General features: G+C 43.4%; 1 protein-coding gene across 1 annotated transcript in view; it reads left to right on the top strand.

The window, feature by feature from the left end:
- Positions 1 to 6,971, top strand: part of LOC111976669 (IQ motif and SEC7 domain-containing protein 1) — a 47,250-nt gene extending 40,279 nt beyond the window's left edge. Inside the window, 16 exon segments of the mRNA XM_070447947.1 lie at positions 7 to 132; positions 303 to 402; positions 679 to 840; positions 1,048 to 1,239; positions 2,600 to 2,649; positions 3,121 to 3,255; positions 3,258 to 3,378; positions 3,381 to 3,401; positions 3,404 to 3,487; positions 3,490 to 3,537; positions 3,540 to 3,583; positions 3,585 to 3,750; positions 3,753 to 3,916; positions 3,919 to 4,075; positions 4,078 to 4,192; positions 4,194 to 6,971. Coding sequence (XP_070304048.1) covers positions 7 to 132; positions 303 to 402; positions 679 to 840; positions 1,048 to 1,239; positions 2,600 to 2,649; positions 3,121 to 3,255; positions 3,258 to 3,378; positions 3,381 to 3,401; positions 3,404 to 3,487; positions 3,490 to 3,537; positions 3,540 to 3,583; positions 3,585 to 3,750; positions 3,753 to 3,916; positions 3,919 to 4,075; positions 4,078 to 4,192; positions 4,194 to 4,302 — 1,794 coding nt within the window. The 3' untranslated portion in view covers positions 4,303 to 6,971.
- Positions 6,972 to 14,327: the final 7,356 nt, after the last annotated feature.

The raw sequence follows: 14,327 nt of genomic DNA, 5'->3' as shown, positions 1-14,327 counted from the left end.
GTGTAGGTGATGTCTCTGCCACACCGCAGGCTGGTATGCTGCTGTCAGCTCTATGAGGTGCCTGACCCCAACCGACCCCAGAGGACAGGAGTTCACCAACGGGAGGTCTTCCTGTTCAACGACCTGCTGGTGGTGAGGCTTCCTAACACGTCCTCCTAACAATGGGAACTCCTATGAGAGCCTCCTGCTAATGCATATGGAGAGTTGGAGACCATCAGGCTATCCTAAACAATGTAGAAATATATATAATGTTCTCTTTTCCCCTCCGTTTACAACCACATGTTTTCCATGTGCCTTCTCAGGTGACTAAGATTTTCCAGAAGAAGAAGACTTCTGTGACGTACAGTTTCAGACAGTCCTTCCCTCTAGTGGAGATGCAAGTCCACATGTTCCAGAACTCCTGTGAGAGCCTGTTTCCTCCTCTGCTTCTTCCTCATATTCAACACTAAACCCCTCCAGACATCTGCACATTTACTTATCAGTAGTTTTCTGCTCTGTACTCTTTCTCTCCCTCTATTAAGCTGATGAATATGCTCCTCTCGTATCTTTGATTGAGTTCACTCTCGTTTCACTCTGTATGTGTCTCTGTCTGTCAACATAGGTCATAAAGTTAACAGCCAGATGGTAAATGTTATGTTTTTACATTATTCTCTTTCTCTGTCTGTCTCGGTCACCCAGACTACCCCCACGGTATCCGTCTGACCTCAGCAGTGTTGGGTGGAGAGAGGAAGGTTCTTATCGTGTTTATGGCTCCCAGCCAGCAGGACCGCACCCGCTTTGTCAGTGACCTTAAAGAGAGTATCGCTGAGGTGCAGGAGATGGAGAAGTACAGAGTGGAGTGTGAGTACACCTCCCCCTGTTGGTCATTATGGGGAACTACGGCTGTGTGTGGCTCGACAGTGTAATAGAGTAACTACTGCTTTCCTGCATCTAACCCTATCCACCTGTAAGTGGAACACAGGAAGAAAGGTAGTGATGTGTATTAACTATTTCTTTTGTCAATCTTCTTCTCTCGGTCTTCCTCTCAATCTCTCTTTCTCTCCGTAGCCGAGTTGGAGAAGCAGAAAGGCGTGATGCGGACTGGCCTGCTGACCGGCTTGGTCGGAGGTGGAGTGGGTGTGAAGGGTGAGGTGGCGAACGGCACCCTGGGAAGGCCCAGTCTAGATGACAACTACTCTGCGGGAGAGGGACTCAAACGCTCGGCGCTCAGCTCATCTCTCCGAGACCTATCAGATGGAGGTAAAACATACACACACAAACACCCACACAAGAAAACACACACACACATACACTACCGTTCAACATTTTGGGGGTCACTTAGAAACGTCCTTGTTTTTGAAAGAAAAGCACATTTATTGTCCATTAAAATAACATAAAATTTATCAGAAATATTGTGTAGACATTGTTAATGTTGTTTTTTAATGGAATATCTACATAGGCGTACAGAGGCCCATTATCAGCAACCATCACTCCTGTGTTCCAATGGCATGTTGTGTTAGCTAATCCAAGTTTATCATTTTAAAAGGCTAATTGATCAATAAAAAACCCTTTTGCAATTATGTTAGCACAGCTGAAAACTGTTGTGCTGATTAAGGAAGCAATAAAACTGGCCTTCTTTAGACTAGTTGAGTATCTGGAGCATCAGCATTTGTGTGTTCGATTACAGGCTCAAAATGGCCAGAAACAAATAATTTTCTTCTGAAACTCATCAGTCTATTCTTGTTCTGAGAAATGAAGGCTATTCCATGCGAGAAATTGCCAAGAAACTCGTACAATCTTGTACAACGCTGTGTACAACTCTCTTCACAGAACAGCGCAAACTGTCTCTAACCAGAATAGATAGAGTGGGAGGCCCTGGTGCACAACTGAGCAAGAGGACAAGTACATTAGAGTGTCTAGTTTGAGAAGCAGACGCCTCACAAGTCCTCAACTGGCAGCTTCATTAAATAGTACCCGCAAAACACCAGCCTCGACGTCAACAATTGAGGCGACTCCGGGATGCTGGCCTTCTAGGCAGAGTTCCTCTGTCCAGTGTCTGTGTTCTTTTGCCCATCTTAATCTTTTCTTTTTATTGGCCAGTCTGAGATATGGCTTTTTCTTTGCAACTCTGTAAAGAAAAAGAATGGAAGGTCTTTTGAGCCTGTAATCGAACCCACAAGTGCTGATACTCCAAACAAGGACATTTCTAAGTGACCCCAAACTTTTGAACAGTAGTGTATATATATATATATAAAGTACATACAAACCACTTCCTGGAAATTGTGTCTTATGCTAATAAAATACTCTCAGTAATCCTGCTGTTTAATAGAGATATTCTATATGCTCTTTTTACTGACTGACTGTGTTCTTTATAAGGATTCATAGAAATTCTTCAGACACTAATGTCTGGACACTGAGAGTAGAGGGTACCTGGTCCATGGGGCTGCTTGAGATTCTTCCTTTGCTTCTTCTGGTCTCATCTTGTTCTATTATCTCTGGCACATGAAAGAACACTAGCTTCTGCAAGTCATATCTCTCACCTCTCTGCAACCTCACTCTGCAACATTCTGTTACTCTATTTCCTCTCTTTCGTAACCTGCCTCTTCCTGGCTGGGTGCAGGGAAACGTGGTCGCAGTAACAGTGTTGGCTCCCTCGACAGTACCATGGAAGTAAGTCTGAATGGACAAACTGAATGGTGTACCTGCCCCTTAATACGTATACCTCAAACATAGCCATCCCAGTATATCCCTTTAATAGAGCCATAAACGCGTAGTCTTTCCCCTTGTCCTCGTCCTTGACCCTGACCCCTTCCTCAGCATGCTCTGTGTGTTTGATGTGTGTGACTGACATGTGTGACTGACATGTGCATGCGTGTGTTCTGGAATGAGCTTTTCATACCTCTGTGTTCTCACAAAAGCCTGTGCATGTTCTTGTTCTCAACTCTTGTTCTTCTCCATTCTTGCATTGTCAAAAAAAAGAATTCATTGGTTTGTTGTTGGTTTGCAGGTGTTGTGGTGTTTGTCATTGCAGTGCTTCAGTGATTTGTCCAAGGCATTCTGATAGGATGTCATATGCATGAATTACTTCCTTTCCAGAACTCCTTCTCAACTCTCCTTCCTCTTCCTCTTTGTCTTCCTCAGGGTTCCATCATTAGCAGCCCCCAGCCGCACCAGCGTTACCCGGTTCCGGGCGTGGTCCCAGGCTGCTACCCTACAGAAGACTACCGGCCGCATCGCCCCATCCTGAGCCCCGGAACGGGGGTGGGGGGTGGGGCCGGGGGCAACAACACACCGCTGCTGGGACGGGAGTTGGGGGTTCCCAGCAGTGTGAGGAGAGCGGGGGTGGGGAGTGGCCTGGGGGGGGCAATACGGGCTCCTTCCTGGGCTCTCTATTCGGCAGCAACGCGCCAAGCCGCCAAGTCCCTTATACCACCGGGGCCACCCTACCCGCCCCTGTCCCCCCACCCACTACGGGAGGGCCCTCCTCACTCCCCATCATCTCTGTGCCAGTCGGAGGGGGCCCTTCCAAGATCCAGGCCCTGCATGCTCAGTACTGCCACACGGCGCCGTGCAGCCCCCACCTCCCTACTACCATCACCATCGCATACCACGTCCTAGCTGGCCCTCCTCCCTTGCCAGGTGGGGGCGTGCCCCCTCATATCCTTCAGAGAGGGCCGTTCCCTCTTCGCCCTCCTATTGGCCCCCCTCACGCCCAGCTCCAGCAGCTGGCCCATCTCTCCCAGCTTTCCCAGCATGGCATGCAGGGTCGCTACAGAACATGGCGGTGGGCTGTCCTCCCCCCTTTTCTCCTCACTCCCAACATCTCAGACCCCCAGTTCACCTGTACCACACACAGCCCACACACTCTATCAGGGTGGGCGCCATGCCAGGCAAACCTCCTCTGACTTTGTCTCACTCCCACCCGCACCCCCGCACCCAGCACACTCCCACACCCGCACCCCGGGCACCCCCTCAGTGCCGCGCCGCACCCGCCCCCCACCCACATCATCTCGCTTCATCTTTGGCACGCTGCCCCACCAACATCAGCATCAGCAGCCGTCCGCTTCCGTCAACACCCATCACGCTCCGCCCGCCGCCAGTATCAGCCCCTGTACCCTCCTCTCTCTTCTCATCCCCCTCCCCCCCCCCACTCCCCTTTACCCCCCCCTTCTACCCCCCTTATCCCTCTTATGCCTCTCTGCCCTCACCCCCCAGCACCCCGGGCAGCCTCAGCAGGGGCCCCAGGTGACGGGAGCTGGGGCGACTGGCACAGGGGGCAGCTCCAAATCCAAACCTATCAACCGGATCAGCACGGTGGTGTGAGCAGCAGAACGTGGGCCACAGAAGGCAGAGGTCAGAGGGTAGGATGGAGGAAGGGGGCAGAGCTAGGGACAGGGATAGAGCCAGGGCTAGTAGAGGTGAGCAGGACAGCAGCAGCAGTAACAACAGCGCAGTGACAAGAAGAAACGGCAACTTATTTCGCCTCTGCTACTTTCACCTCCGCTTCCCACACATGTAGACCGAGAGAGCAAAGGAAAGAGAGTTGGAGCTAAATTGCATGCACATACCTGAACACATACAAGACACACAGGCAGAATAAACACACATAAAGCAATGCCCACATAAATGTAGGTACACAAATAGGTTTGGATATAGGCAAATAATTTTCTCAGGTGAACTCTATCAGCTCTCAGCACACAAACTCATAAGGGAGAGTCACAGGTAGGAGCAATGATGTTGAAGTTGGCAGCAGGCAGGAAAAACCATTAAAAGACACACACACACACAAAATCAACAATTTCCCTAGCCATAGAACTGATGCTGGTTGTAAATGTATAGTAGAGGGCCTGTACCCAGTGTTTCACTGTCTGAAGTATTATTGGAAACTCTGGACTTTGCCAAGACATGAGCTTGAGAGTGTTTTAAACATAAGTACCAACATGTAATCGTGCAACGTTATGAATGGGGCAAATCTGACGATGAAAACACGCAAGATTTGGTTCTGGTGTTGTTGAGATAAGGACAATGCTGACCAACAGAAAGACCATCTCCACCCATCTGGATATGAAAAAGACTTCACCACTAAATACATTCCAGCAGGGTTGTACATTGTAAACAGCCATTGAGGATAGTTGCAAAAAGAATCCCCTCGATTTTGCAATAATTTATTCAGCTTCATAATAGGTTTGTCAATTACCACGGCAGGTCTTCATCACTGAAAGGTATCCTTTTTTAAAGTAGACCTCAGAGACATTTGCTTTGTCTTCAACTTTTATGACTCACGGTTCAATGGCAGTCTTAGGCTCTATGGTCTTTTACATGTAAAGAGAAGTCAGCTGGTTTCATAGGGTTTACATGCATTCCCTATAGGGTGTGTGGATTAATGATGCTACCAATAATATTTTTGAATGTTTTTAAGCTTTTTTGCTGTTGTATAAATGTTACATATGTAATTGCTGAGTATTATGAATATTGTCTAATAACATAACTGTTTTGATCCAGTGATTAATTCGATATTACAGATGTTTGATTGATAAAAAAATGATTATACAGAGGATATATACATTTATTCATTCCCTCATACTTGTATGTAATGAGGGTGTTATAAAGTGTGATTTATTTTTGTTCTCTATGATGGTTGCCATTGATAACTTTTATTATCAGTTATTATTATTGAATGTTAAAAATATTAGTTCATATTTAGGACAATTTTTGTTCTTAGAGAGTTGTGTACCCTATATCTCCCTCAATTTGTCTGTTTATTTTTAGGAGACTGGTGATTGTGTGAACTAGTAGTTGCACAATGTAAAAAAAAAAAAGTTAATTGGAGTCAAAATGCATATGAATGAATATGCTTTCCCACCTCAGACCCCTCTGAAAGATCCCCTTAAGGGCTTTGACCTTTTACCTGCTCATGGACAATGATCCTCATTTCATTGGTGACCCTGTCGTTTATGTCCTCCCTGTTATCCTCCCTGTTGTCCTCCTTGTTATCATGGGACTCAGTCAGAAGCATCTGGTCTTGTTGAGAGAGTTTCTCACATGGCGTGTGTTTGGATGGTCTATGTCTTTGAACAAGCACGCCTTGTAATATAGTTTTGTGGTTTTGCACACGTGGTGTCTTCAAGTCAAAAATTGAATTATTTTAAACACCCTCCTCACATACCCCCTTGCCAGTCCTCAGAGAACTCTAATAGCCTACACCCCAGCACCCTTACTGAATGGGCTTGTCATTAGATCAAACAGGTTTGTTAATCTTCTCATCTCTGTTGACCATCTTTCTTACTTCCTCTCTCTGTCCTTCTATTGCACTGTGTTTGAACAATGGTAGATTGAACAAGGGATTAGCGTTTCAGGATAAAGGGAATCATTTAATTTTAGGATGGTGAATTGTAGTTAGACATGCTAGACAATACTTGAGGACAAAGAAGAGACAGATTAATGTTAAAAGCCAGAACAAGAATATGGGTAGTCAAGGAAAAATGTAAGGTTTTAGGGGGGGTTGAGGTTGAAGTTTTTTTGTTGGCTTTTACCTGCATAATTCCCTCTGTACTGTCCCTTTGTGACCCCTCTTGCATGAATATATCTGCACTTATTGAATGGATTGTACTGTATAAATCTGAATGTACATATTATATTGAGGCGTGCGTGCGTGCGTGCGTGCGTGTGAGTGTGCGTGTGTGAGAGAGAAAGACGAGTAGGGGACTTTGGTTTGAATATTGAATTATTTTTATTTTAGACTGAGGGTGAGAGAATAAATTGCAGTAATTAAGTGTTTGTATGTCAGAGAACTAATTGATATTATTTTAAACATACAGGAAGTATGATCTTAAGAATTTAATTTGTGTATGTAGTAAGTATTAACTGGATGAGTAGAGAATTGAGATGTGAATATTTATTGCTTCTGATATATTAAAAAGTGTCCTTGCAGTGAAACAATCTTCCGTCTTTTATTAATGTCTTCATGACAGAATAAATGTCTGCAAATGTGATGGACAGCAACACATTTTCTTTATTTATAGCTTACTGTGTAGCACTTTCCCAGCACTTTAGAACAAAATGTATGAGTGTATGACATATTGGTGTACTTCCTGGTATTCAAACCTGAAATCAGAACAGAATTATCTTCTACCAATCAAGAGATACAGCTGTTTTAGGAACCGCATCAACTACTTTTATTAAGCTTACTTCACACTTTTGAATTAACTGCCATAGAACTTTCAGAAATAGAAAATTTGGCACTGGGGGGGTGAATGACACCAGGACTTTGGGGGGTTGACTCTGACTCCTGCTATCAGAGTCGTTAGAGTCGACTCTCAAAATTAGCTACAGCTGCAATGTCAGTGTGTGCACACTAATGAATTAGGTGATTGATTAGCAATGCATATGGAGCAAGGTTATTATAGTTTTGTGATTTTCTATTAGTTTTTATTTCTGTTCATTTTTAGATTTGATTTGAAGTTCAGTTCAGTTTCAGTTAGTTTTCAGACTTGATTTGTTCGTTTTTATTCAGTTTTTATTCAGTTTTATTCAGTTTGATAAAAACATTAATATTTTGTTTTTACATGATTTAGTTTCAATTTTAGTGTTAGAGACAGAAAGTAGCCTTATGCATGGGAGGCTAGGAGCCATTTATGTGTTGTAGGCCTAAAGCAGGGGTATACTCAAGTACTATTTGAGACGGTCCGGGCCCACAAATTTCTTAGGTGGCAAAGGTCCAGAACAATATTGTCATTTATCAGCGTAATAACAAAACCCCACCTCGCAACTCATGTGACCTCCAACTGTGTCACGCCCTGGCCTTAGTATTATTTGTTTTCTTTATTATTTTAGTTAGGTCAGGGTGTGACATGGGGTATGTGTGTGTTTTGGGTGATTATATGGTATAGGGAGTGTTGGTTGTAGTGTATGGGTTTGTGTTGAGTGTATGTGTCTAGGTATGTCTATGGTTGAGTGTAGGTGTTTAGGAAAGTCTATGGTTGCCTGATTTGGTTCTCAATCAGAGACAGCTGGTTATTGTTGTCTCTGATTGGGAGCCATATTTAAGGTAGCCATAGGCTTTAGGTGTTTGTGGGTAATTGTCTATGTTGAACGTAAGTAGCTTGTGTGTGCACTTTCGTTTGTAGCTTCATGGTCGTTTGTTGTTTTTGTATAGTTTGTATAAGTGTTTCGTTTCGTGTTCATCTTGGTCGTTCTAATAAAAGAAGATGTATTCATATCCCGCTGCGCCTTGGTCCGTCTCTCCTCCACACGATCGTGACAAACTGTTGAAAATGTTCACAAATTTGCAGGTTTAAAGCTAATTTCCTACAATTTTACAAATGTTTCACATCTTATGTGTGTTCATAGGATACCAGGAGTTGAATCCTGGCCAAATTACAAAAACAAAATAATAGCTCTCTCACCTTGTCTTTATCCTGAAATTCTTTGTGGGTGCTGTTCAGATGAACTTTGAGGTTGGCAGGGTTTTCCCCTTTTATCTCTGTTCCACACGCTGCCATCTTCTGACACTACAATACATTTGTTTTTGTCCGTTCTAGCAATGTACTAAAAATAATCCCATATGAGGCTTTGTCTTTTGTGACCGACCACTGCTGGTGTTGGGGTTGCTGCCAACCTTGTTCATTGGGTAGAAAACACTCTGGAGTTTCTAAAACTGTTAAAATAATGTCTGTGAGTATAAAATAACTGATATGGCAGGCGAAAACCCGAGGAGAATCCATCCAGAATTGTTTTATTTTGAGGTCAGTCTATTCAAATGCTTGTCTATGGGATATTCAAAGGAATTCCTCCCAGATTGCAGTTCCTATGGCTTCCACTAGATGTCAACAGTCTTTAGAAAGGGTTTCAGGCATGTTTTTTGATGAAGGAAAAAGGAAACCGCTCACTGCTCTTGATAGTATCACCAATATTTAATAAACTTACGTATCGGCCTTCGTCAGAGTTTTTGTGATTTTTTAAAATTTGCACCCTTATGTAGACCTGGCCCCAGCCACATCCGTTCTACACATCGAAGGGGGTTGGAGGCAAAGGAAAAACAAATAAGTGCTACCAAATATAACAATATGCATTTCATAAATATTACAAAAGTGTATAAATAAGGCGAATTGAACACGTCTGTAAAATCTCAATGAGGACATAGCAAGTTTTCACTAGTCATTGGGTACATCGTCCGAAAAACGTCAGAATAATCTACAAGAGACACATATTTCATGTTCAAATTCAAATTCACAACATAACACACATAAGCATTTCATCATTAAGTCCTTTAGGAAATAATGTCTGGAGGGTGAAAATCCAAAAATATTCTCTTTTACTCAAGAGTATTATTAATTTATTCTCCCCTGTCTGATATCTTAACTTTCTCTATGCCACAGAATCTAAAGGTGGAAATGTCATGCTTCAGGTCATTGAAATGTACAGCGACTGGATAATCCCTGTCGTTTCTCCTGATTGAATTTTTATCTTCACTAATTCTCTGTTTGASAGAGCGGGTGGTTTTACCGACATAACAGAGCCCACATGGACATTTAATMATGTAAATAACATGGGTGGTGGAACACGTAATAATGTCATTTATTTGGAACCGTTTTCCTGTGTGGGGGTGGCAGAAATATTCACACTTCATCATATTGTGGCACTGTGCGCATCCACGGCATTTATAGCTACCATTTGGTAGAGGGCGTAAAAGAGCTTGGCTGATTTTCTTTTGTGGCTGGCAGTTGGCATGAACCAATTTATCGCGTAAATTGCGACCTCTCCTATACACAATAMGTGGTGGATATTTAAATTCAGCCGGCAAAACTGGTCCGATGATAAAATATGGCAGTGTTTCTTGACCACACCTCCCACTTTTCGCGACTTCAAAGTATATGTAGTTGTGAACATTACGGAGTGTTCTTTGGCTTTAGCGGGTCTTTTTTGTAGCAGTTCATCTCGTGTTTTTTCCAATGCCAAATTATGAGCTTCATCCACACATTGTGACGAATAGCCTCTTCTTAGAAACTTCATGCGCATCTCTGCTGCTGTTTCTAGATAATCCTCTGTGGAGTGGCATATACGGCGCAGTCTAAAAAATTGGCTTCTTGGAAGTCCTCTTTTTAACGGCACAGGGTGGAAGCTGTCACCCTGTAATAGAGTATTTCTGTCTGTTTCTTTTCTATACAGAGTTGTAAACAGGGTTCCATTTGATTTCTCAATCCACATATCGAGATAATGAACACGTTGAGTGTCACGTTAAATAGTGCATTTGAGATTAGGGTCAATGTCATTGAGTAGTGCCATAAAATCTGACAGTTCAGGCTTGTTTTTTGAAAAATGTGTTAGTAGTTGTAGTTTTTCAAGGTGGCTCTCATTTGGACTGTAGTCTTGTGGCGCACGTGGATGAGGGCGCGCACTTCGCTATTTACCTCCGGTATTGAACATACTACATTCCGTCTTAAATTGTATCTTTATTTACATATTAGGTTACCTGTGGATTGAGTAGAAATGTTGTTTGACTTGTTTGGACGAAATGTATTGGTAACTTTTGGGATTCCTTTATCTGCATGTTGAACAAGTGATACTGGTGGATTACTGAATCAAACGCGCCAACTAAACTGACTTTTTTGGGATATAAAGGACTTTAACAAAACGACCATTTGTTGTGTAGCTGGGACCCTTGGGATTGCAAACAGAGGAAGATCTTCAAAGGAAAGTGATTTATTTTATCGCTATTTCTGATTTTTGTGACGCCTCTGCTGGTTTGGGAAATGTTTTTAATGCTGGTGCATGCGGGGTGCTGTCCTCAGATAATCGCATGGTATGCTTTCGCCTTAAAGCCTTTTTGAAATCTGATGAAGCTGTTGGATTAACAAGAAGTTAAGCTTTTAAACGATGGAATACACTTGTATTTTCATGAATGTTTAATATTACGATTTTTGCATTTTGAATTTCGCGCTCTGCAATTTCACCGGATGTTGTCGAGGTGGGGCGCTAGCAGCACGTCTAGCCCAAATTAACCAACAATGCAGTTCAATAAATATAGTTAAGAAAATATTTACTAAATAAACGTAAGTATAAAATAAAAAGTAACACAATAAAATAACAATAATGAGGCTATATACAGGGAGTACCGGTACCCCCCCTATTACCAGCCTGTTCAACCTCTCCTTCGTATCATCTGAGATCCCCAAGGATTGGAAAGCTGCCGCGGTCATCCCCCTCTTCAAAGGGGGAGACACCCTGGACCCAAACTGTTACAGACCTATATCCATCCTGCCCTGCCTATCTAAGGTCTTCGAAAGCCAAGTCAACAAACAGATCACTGACCATCTCGAATCCCACCGTACCTTCTCCGCTGTGCAATCCGGTTTCCGAGCCGGTCACGGGTGCACCTCAGCCACGCTCAAGGTACTAAACGACATCATAACCGCCATCGATAAAAGACATTACTGTGCAGCCGTCTCATCGACCTGGCCAAGGCTTTCGACTCTGTCAATCACCAATATCTTATCGGCAGACTCAGTAGCCTCGGTTTTTCTAATGACTGCCTTGCCTGGTTCACCAACTACTTTGCAGACAGAGTTCAGTGTGTCAAATCGGAGGGCATGTTGTCCGGTCCTCGGCAGTCTCTATGGGGGTACCACAGGGTTCAATTTCGGCCGACTCTTTCTCTGTATACATCAATGAGTTGCTCTTGCTGCGGCGATTCCCTGATCCACCTCTACGCAGACGACACCATTCTATATACTTCCGGCCCTCCTTGGACACTGTGCTATCTACCTCCAAACGAGCTTCAATGCCATACAACACTCCTTCCGTGGCCTCCAACTGCTCCTAAACGCTAGTAAAACAAATGCATGCTTTTCAACCGTTCGCTGCATGCACCCGCACGCGCCGACTAGCATCACCACCCTGGACGGTTCCGACCTAGAATATTGGACATCTATAAGTACCTAGGTGTCTGGCTAGACTGCAAACTCTCCTTCCAGACTCATATCAAACATCTCCAATCCAAAATCAAATCAAGAATCGGCTTTCTATTCCGCAACAAAGCCTCCTTCACTCACGCCGCCAAACTTACCCTAGTAAAACTGACTATCCTACCGATCCTCGACTTCGGCGATGTCATCTACAAAATAGCTTCCAACACTCTACTCAGCAAACTGGATGCAGTTTATCACAGTGCATTCGTTTTGTTACTAAAGCACCTTATACGACCCACCACTGCGACCTGTATGCCCTAGTCGGCTGGCCCTCGCTACAAGTTCGTCGTCAGACCCACTGGCTCCAGGTCATCTACAAGCTATGCTAGGTAAAGTGCCGCCTTATCTCAGTTCACTGTCACGATGGCTACACCCACCCGCAGCACGCGCTCCAGCAGGTGTATCTCACTGATCATCCCTAAAGCTAAAACCTCATTTGGACGCCTTTCCTTCCAGTTCTCTGCTGCCTGCGACTGGAACGAATTGCAAAAATCTCTGAAGTTGGAGACTTTATCTCCCTCAACAACTTAAAAAATCTGCTATCCGAGCAGCTAACGATCGCTGCAGCTGTACATAGTCCATCTGTAAACTACCCACCCAATTTACCTACCTCACCCCCATACTGCTTTTTATTTATTTACTTTTCTGCTCTTTTGCACACCAGTATCTCTTCTTGCACATGTTCATCTGATGATTTATCACTCCAGTGTAATCTCTAAATTGTAATTATTCGATTTATTGCCTACCTCATGCCTTTTGCACACATTGTATATAGATTCTCTTTTTTTCTACCATGTTATTGACTTGTTTATTTTTACTCCATGTGTAACTCTGTGTTGTCTGTTCACACTGCTATGCTTTATCTTGGCCAGGTCGCAGTTGCAAATGAGAACTTGTTCTCAACTAGCCTACCTGGTTAAATAAAGGTGAAATAAAAAATAAATAAAAATAAAACCGAGTCAATGTGTGGGGGTACATCTTAGTCGAGGTAATTTGTACATGTAGGTAGGGGTAAAGTGACTATGCATAGATAATAAACAGCGAGTAGCAGCAGTGTAAAAACAATGGGGGGGGTCAATGTAAATAGTCAGGGTGGCCATTTGATTAATTGTTCAGCAGTCTTATGGCTTGGGGGTAGAAGCTGTTAAGGATCGTTTTAGACCTGGCGCTACGGTACCGCTTGCGTGCGGTAGCAGAGAGAACAATCAATGACTTGGGTGACTGGATTCTTTGACAATTTTTGGGGCCTTTCTCTGACACCGTCTAGTCGGATCCGCCCCTTTTTTTCAATTTTCGTCTAAAATGACATACCTGCATATTCTTGATACCATTTGAAAGGAAACACTTTGAAGTTTGTGGAAATGTGAAATGAATGTATTAGTATGAATGTAATAACACATTTGATCTGGTAAAAGATAATACAAAGAAAAAATTGTGTGTTTTCGTGTATTTTTTTTGTACCATAATCTTTGAAACACAAGAGAAAGGACATAATGTATTATTCCAGCCCAGGAGCAATTGAGATTTTAGCCACTAGATGGCAGCAGTGTATGTGCAAAGTTTAAGACTGATCCAATGAACCATTGCATTTCTTGTCAAAATTATGTATCAAGACTGCCCAAATGTGCTTAATTGGTTTATTAATAACTTTTCAAGTTTATTACTGTGCATTCTCCTCAAGCAATAGTATGGTATTATTTCACTTTAATAGCTACTGTAAATTGGACGGTGCAGTTAGATTAACAAGAATTTAAGATTTCTGCCAATATCAGACATGTCTATGTCCTGGGAAATGTTCTTGTTACTTACAACCTCATGCTAATCGCATTAGCCTACGTTAGCTCAACTGTCCTGCGGGGGACCCACCAATCCTGTAGAGGATATAGGTCCTGGATGGCAGGAACCTTGGCCCCGAACCTTGGACCATTAGGCTCTAGAGAGGGTGCACAACTGAGCAAGAGGACAAGTACATTACTGTGTCTAGTTTGAGAAACAGACGCCTCACAAGTCCTGAACTGGCAGCTTCATTAAACAGTACCCGCAAAACACCAGTCTTAACGTCAACAGTGAAGAGGCGACTCCAGGATGCTGGCCTTCTAGGCAGAGTTGCAAAGAAAAAGCCATATCTCAGACTGGCCAATAAAAAGAAAAGATTAAGATGGGCAAAAGAACACAGACACTGGACAGAGGAACTCTGCCTAGAAGGCCAGCATCCTGGAGTCGCCTCTTCACTGTTGATGTTGAGACTGGTGTTTTGCGGGTACTATTTAATGAAGCTGCCAGTTGAGGACTTGTGAGGCGTCTGTTTCTCAAACTAGACACTCTAATGTACTTGTCCCCTTGCTCAGGTTTGCACCGGGGCCTCCCACTCCTCTATCTATT

This window comes from Salvelinus sp. IW2-2015, linkage group LG17, assembly GCF_002910315.2.
Source record: "Salvelinus sp. IW2-2015 linkage group LG17, ASM291031v2, whole genome shotgun sequence".
NCBI lineage: Eukaryota > Metazoa > Chordata > Actinopteri > Salmoniformes > Salmonidae > Salvelinus > Salvelinus sp. IW2-2015.
This window is presented reverse-complemented; position numbering and strand designations above follow the sequence as displayed.